The following is a 6991-nucleotide window of genomic DNA, read 5'->3' as shown; positions in this document are numbered from 1 at the left end:
AGGAATCACGAAGAAGTGGGCAAAGGAGCATTTCTATACAAAGCAGCGGAGGAGGCTGCTGAAACCTTCGAACTTGACTTCAGTATTAGGGGTGAGCAAAATACATCAAATCTAATCTATCTCGAGTACTCACTCCTTAAAGCGCGGATTAAGAAAGCACAAGAGAAAAACTTTCGTGAACAGCTCCTCGATAAGAGGATGCACGGTATCTTCCACAGAAATGTGAAGGATCAGTCAATGTCTTGTGAGCTAACGTTTGCTTTCCTTAAATCGCCCGGATTGAAGTCTGGTACAGAGGGTTTCATTTTTGCATGCCAAGACGGTGTCATTTCCATCTTAACATACCGTCGCCACATTTTGAGCCCAGACATCCCCGATGATAGCTGTAGGGCGTGCCACGCACACCCCGAGCATTTAGCTCACATACTATCTAGTTGTCCAACACACGCGGGAACGACCTACATTCAAAGGCACAATGCGGCACTATGAGTGCTTTATTACCATCTCTGTCACTCCTACGGCATTCACCTTAATATCGCTCCTCTAAATGCTCCTAGGGAAATTGAGTGAATTGTCGAAAATAGGAAGTGCCGCATATACTGGAACTTTATATTCGCGACAATTGTTTCTGTTGCTCACTCGAGGCCTGACATGGTTCTTCTTGACTTCGAGAAGCGAAACATGTTCGTTATCGAATTTTCGGCACCAGCTACAAAAACATCATAGCCAAGGAGAATGAAAGGAAAGAGAGGTATCAAGACCTTATAAGGGAGTTGCAACGATTGTACCCGGAATATTCTGTTAAACTGATCGTCCTTATCATCGGCGTTCTTGGAGGTGCCAAGCTTTTACTTGCTAATAGCCTAAAAAGCATCCCTGCGTGTCAACAATATGCTAGAACACTTGCGGGAAAAATGCAGAAGGCGGTTGTCCTTGGGTCACTCCGTGTTCTTAGGATGCACGAGGCTTTTGCTGGATCGTCGTATTGATTCCTTTACAGACTGTAACCACCTATTTCACGGTTGTGAGACGTGGTCGTGGCTGATATTTTACCGCGATTTCGCTGGAAGCGGGTGCAATTTTTCAGATTAGCACCCGCTCCCGGCGAAATCCTGCGTTTGTCCTTATGACAAATTTTTAATTATATATATATATATACTTAGCTGAAGCCGGACGACATTTTTTGGATAAATTCATCCGACTACTAGCAATCTGCTGTAACCGGAGAATTTCACATGGTTTTATTCGTCCGTCTAGGCGGAAAGTGTAGTTAAAACAGTCAAAACGCATGTATGGAGATCGGTCTCTTTATTCTTACTCCGTGATTTCTAAATATATGGTGAATCAGCAATGCATTTAACAAATATAATGACAGCAGCTTCTTTTTATAGGTGATATGCTATAAATTATGAACCAAGGGGACAGAGAAAAAATCAATGTTTCATGCGAACGAATGGTTCCACAGATAGACATGACTGACTTATGGCCAAAATTACTTCAAAATCGTGTATTTAACCACGATGACTGCAATATTCCTATATGGAGAGTAAGTTTGAAATTTAATGTATTTCTTTACAAAAAAATAGGCGGGTTGTTTTTTTCAGCAGTAATATTTCATACTATATAGTTTCTTTTCTATAGAAAATTCAAACAAAAATACTTTCCTCTCTCACACAGAAAGATTTAAGTAACTTGGAAACAAAAAGGGACATCCTTCTAACTGTAAGAACGAGGGGTCCCCATGCTTTTAAAAATTTTCTTTTAAGTCTTCGTCAGTCGGGACATGAAAATGTAGCAAATGATTTAGAAGCTGTGGAAATTAATTCCAATGTGCAACTGGAGAAGGAAGTTATTCCTGAAGATGTTTTGCGGCTAAAAGAAAATTCTGAAAAGAACTATGAAGATGAGGATTATGATGAGTTCGAAGACGACAAGTAAGTTGGGAAAATAAATATGCTGTAAAATGCGACAAATATGAATTAAATATATAATTTAATTAATAAATCAGGTACGAGTATTTCACGTCAAATGTCCAAATTCGAAAATCGGTATTGACCAAATGTATTTCAATTTGCCCTACGTTTTGTCGTATTGGATAGTGATTTGTACAAAATATTTTCCCCTTCTATTTATTTTATAGGTACTAAGGGTTTTGAATATATATTGTTTTGATTTTTAACTTAATTTTGGCAATAACTCTTGTCGCTATCATTCCTACTCGTGGCGACGCCAAGTCGGCTCCTTATTTTATTACCTATATAAACTAACATTATATTGACAGTTTTCATTAACCTTTAGATTTGATGTCCCGGTTATGTATTGGTGTTTGACGATAGGATTAAGATGAATTAGCCATGAGATACGTTTAGCTGTGTTAAAAACTACATTTGACAATAGTTTTATGCATAAGCTTGTAATAAAGACAGTAAACGCTCCTCTGACATATGTGATCTGCCATTGTAATAGAGTGTGCGTTTTACTTTTGTGTACATTTTAAAGTATAATCTTTAAGGGGGTTACAAAATCAGACTTTAAATATATTTTATATGTACGGCACTGGTCTTATATAATATTTCGCGGCCTGGCTTTTAGAGTAAAATTAAGAAAACTGTCCCAGTGTCTCCAGAACGTGGGATTTTCCGGCCCCCACCATTCTCCCATCTGGGAGCGACACATTCAAACGTAGCGTGTCCGTGAGTCGGCTCTCCTAGATGTTGCGTAAGCCACCCTCCTGTAGTGCCGAGAATGCACGAGCACGAGTCCGAGCCCCCCCGACTTCACAATTCGTTTTCGATGGCTAAGTGGCTATATGGAGGAGTTTTTAAGTAAACTGAATTTCGCAGGGTATCAAGAGAATGAAAGTTCAGGCAATTTTGCTATGTTCTATAATTTTAGAAAAAAAGAAGGAAATTAATTCTTATCAAACTTTCTTACGCAATTTTGTTGTACATTTTTTCTAAAATTTATTTGGTTTTAAAAAATGTGCTTTCAAATTTGCGCAAGTTTAAGAGATATTCAGGAATTGTAAAAGGATTAGAAAATAATTAAAATTTATAAAGATTTTTTAAAGAATTTTTTAAGATTTCATGAAAATGAAAAATATTCTTTTAGGTTTCTACGAATAATTAATATAATTTTTTATTTTGGAAAATTGATTAAAAAAAAATTCTAGTACATTTTAAACTATGTTTAAAATAATGAATAAAGAATCTGCAAATTTTAAGTAATCTTTTTCATTTTGGGGAATTTCAAAGAAAATCAGGAAAAATGTAAATAGTTTTTAATGATTAGAAGGCTTAGAAGGTCCGAAAAAATTAGAAACAGAACTTTTTCAAGATTGGTAGGAAAATTTGTAATGACTTCTTATTTAAAAAAACGTACTTGATGAGAATATTAAAAAAGGATTTTAAACATGTGAAAGGATTTCTTAAAATTTAAAAGAAGAATGTAGAAGATTTTAAAGCAAAATGTTTCAATTTAGTAAGATTATAATAAATAGATCAAAATCGAGTGAATGCAACAAATATTAAGAAGAACTGAAGAGATTCAAATCGAATTTTAAACATAAATTCTGTTTAGGAGATTATTTGAAAGCATTTAAAAACATTAAAAAATCGTCGAAAATAGTCAAAGTATCTGAAAAATTTTAAAGGCAATGTTTTTTTTTAAATTTTGCAGCATTAAAAAAAACAGGAAAAATTTAAAAGAAGAGTGTAGAAGATTTTAAAGCAAAACGCTTCATATTGATAAGATTAAAAAGTTAAAAAAAAGTAAATAATCAAGTGAATTCAGGAAGCATTTATTAGACTTGATGAGACTAAAAAAATTTAAACTTTAGAAGTGTTTTAGAAACCCAAGATAAACTTTAGGAACTGTAAAATAATCTCGAAAGGTTTCAGGAGAATAAACATAGTTTCTTAAAATGCTAGGGAAAAATTAGAAGATCACAAGGAAATTTTTTTCTACATTTTGAATGATTTTTTAAATTTTTGATAAAACCCTAGAGAGTTACCAATATTTTGAAGAATTCAAAACGTTTTAAATAGATAAGAAATTTTCCTAATATTTTTTGAAATCCTATAAAATAAAAATAAAATGTCTTTAAAATCTCCTAGGATCTTTTCTGACACATCTGATATATTCGATTGTCTTTTAATTTTCTTAAAAATCTTATAATAATTATTTACATCTAAATTTATAAACAAACTGATAATACTTATTTTATTGTATATGAAATCTTTCCAAAATCTTTAATGCCTTAAAATACTTATCTCAAAATTACAAAATTTAGCTTTTACAGTTTTATTTTAATTGTAAAATAATTGTAATTGGAAATTGATTGTAAATGATTGTAAAATAAGTGCAAGAAAATTTATTTTATGAAGAAATATCTCATGATTATAAAAAGAGAAAAAAATTGTTAAGGTAAGTCTTTGTAGCATTTTAATAACTAATGAACATGTTTTTAGATTATTTTTCCTTGATTCTGGCCGAGGGTCAAACATGGTACAAAAAACCGTCATGAAATTTCAAATAAAAATTGTACTCTCTACACATTAAATTTTTTAAATTAAAAATAATAATACTTTTATCAACATTTCAAAAATTTTTTGAATATGATACATATTGATTTTTATTTAAAAAATTCCTGTAAATAGTTAATGTTTTTTAAATTTTACGATATTTGTGTACCATGTTTGACCTTAGGGAATAGATTTCAGGAATAAAATTATAAAAATATCTCCATTAGTTAGTAAAATACTATGAAGAATCGCCTTTCAAATTATAGTTGAAATTGAAGAAATAGATATTTCTCTTATCGTTTTTCAGCATATGATTTTTCACTAAACGTAAAGCAGATTAAAATACACTTGAAAAATAAAAAGAAGAAAGTTCAGCAATTCATGCAGTTTTCTGTTCAGAAAATCCCACACATTTTTAAATGAAATTCCTTTCAACACCACATTCAAAGGAAAATTTCACAACATCTTTTTCAAATGATTAGTCTTTTGAATGAGGTCAAGTTTATAACTTGTTGGCTTTTTCTCTTAAAATCCTCAAAATTGTGATTATAGTCTAAGATAGCATGAAAAGAGATCTATCAAAAAAGAACTTGGAGGACTTTAAATTTTTTTATTTCATTGCAAAAAAAAATATTAGAAAAATTCGAGTTTTTTTAAAAGATGTTTAGGAGATTTAGAAATTTGGAAGATATCAAAAAATTTAAGTTTAAAATTAGATTTGAATCTCTTCCATTCTTCTAAATATTTCTTGAATTTACTGGATTATTTACATTTTTTAAAACTTTTTAATCTTGTCAAATTGAAACATTTTGCTTTAAAATCTTCTACACTCTTCTATTAAATTTTAGGAAATCGTTTGATGTGTTTCAGAATCTCTTTGAATTTTTTTAAAGCATATTTTTGTAAATAAAAATTATTAAAAATTTTCAAACGATTATAAGAAAAATAATTCTTCTTTCTAATATTTTCAGACCTTCTAATCTTCTCATTTTTAAGAATTATTCAAATGTTTCCTGATCTTTTTGCAAGTTTTAATTATTTTCTAATCGTTTAAAAATTTCTGAATATCTTGTAAGCTTACTAAAGTTTGAAAATACTGAAATTTGTGCGACAAAATTGCGCAAGAAGGCTTAATAAGAATTAAATTCCATATTTTTTCTAAAGTTATACAAAATGGAAACATTACGAAATAATTTTTAAAAAATTGTGATATTTTTTAAAATTTTCTCTCGGAATTCATTCCATTCTATTTTTGGTTGAAAAATAATTTTTTAAATGAAAATCTAACTATATGTTTAAAAATTGAACTATTCTGTTGTAACTTCGATTGTGTGTGTCTTTTTTTAAAAACAATTTTCAGTTGAAAATTCATTTCTTCCATCGAAAATGAAACTTTTAAAATTAAAATTTTTAAAAATAACTATTTTGGTTGATAAGTTCACTGTTTTTTTTTTTTTTGAAAATTCGATTTTTGTTGTTAAAAACATTTTCTTATACTAAAAATTTAATTGTATCATGTTTGGTTGAATTTTTTTTTGGTATAAAATTGACCTTTCTTAGTCAAAAATTATTCTTTTTGGGTAGAAAATTATTCTTCTTGTTTAAAAATTCATCTATTTTAATGAAGGATTCATTTCTTTGAATGAAAATGCATTTTTTTGTTGAAACTTCTTTTATTTTGGTATAAAATGGTTAAAAGTTCATCTATTTTTTTTGGAAATTAAACTATTTTTCTGAAAAATTGTTCGGTTTAAATTGATTTTTTAAACTCATAATGTAATCGTTTTTCGTTGAAAATTTATCTATTTTGTTAACAAAAATTTTCCTTGTTTTAAAATTGATTTTGAAAATTTTGAAATTCCGTTTTCGGTAGAAAGTTGTTGGTTTGAAAATTAAAATATTTGTTTGAAAATTAAATTTTTTGCCTTACTGTAAGGCAAAAGAGGAGTGGGCTGAGCGCGTTGCCCTGAAAGACAACTCTCTGAAAGGCGACCTTGTTAGTTGTCACACGATATCTTCCAGATGAGATAGTAAATATGATTATCCAAAGCGGCATCAATCTCTCTATGCAACTAACGATTTACGGATGAACCTTTAAGCTTTCCAAAAGACAGATGATAAGTATGGGAGGTCGAAACGAAAGCTTTTCGATAATCAACCCAGGACATCGATAGGTCACGCTGGTAAAATGCTGCATCTTTGCAGACACATCTGTCGATGAGCAAGTTCTCCCGACATCCCGCTACGCCTTTCTTTGAGCCTCGTTGTTCATACATTTCTTGCCACACAGGTTCAATTGCCCGAACAATCCTATCATTTAGGATAGCTGTGAATATCTTATACAGTGTGTTCAGGCAAGTGATTGTCCTGTAGTTCTTCGGGTCAGCTAAGTTGCCTATTTTCGGCAGGAGTATTGTGCGCCCTTCCACCGACCACTCTGGAATCGGCTCTTCCGACTTCAAATATGA

The 6991-nt window shown here is 30.8% G+C and overlaps 1 protein-coding gene across 4 annotated transcripts in view; it reads left to right on the top strand.

Annotated features, from left to right (window-relative positions):
* The window catches only part of LOC117175009 (caspase-2-like), a 29103-nt gene that overhangs the window by 8722 nt on the left and 13390 nt on the right, over positions 1-6991 (top strand). For 2 of the 4 annotated variants that reach the window (XM_033364503.1, XM_033364505.1), the window contains exons 2-3: positions 1392-1546; positions 1642-1934. In XM_033364503.1, coding sequence (XP_033220394.1) covers positions 1409-1546; positions 1642-1934 — 431 coding nt within the window. In that variant the 5' untranslated portion in view covers positions 1392-1408. Of the gene's footprint in view, positions 1-1378; positions 1547-1641; positions 1935-6991 lie in introns of all 4 variants that reach the window. The other 2 variants (XM_033364506.1, XM_033364504.1) reach the window with 2 other exon arrangements.

This window comes from Belonocnema kinseyi, chromosome 6 (genome assembly GCF_010883055.1).
Source record: "Belonocnema kinseyi isolate 2016_QV_RU_SX_M_011 chromosome 6, B_treatae_v1, whole genome shotgun sequence".
NCBI classification, from domain to species: domain Eukaryota; kingdom Metazoa; phylum Arthropoda; class Insecta; order Hymenoptera; family Cynipidae; genus Belonocnema; species Belonocnema kinseyi.
The sequence above is the reverse complement of the archived record's forward strand: the minus strand, read 5'-3'. Positions and strand labels throughout refer to the sequence as shown.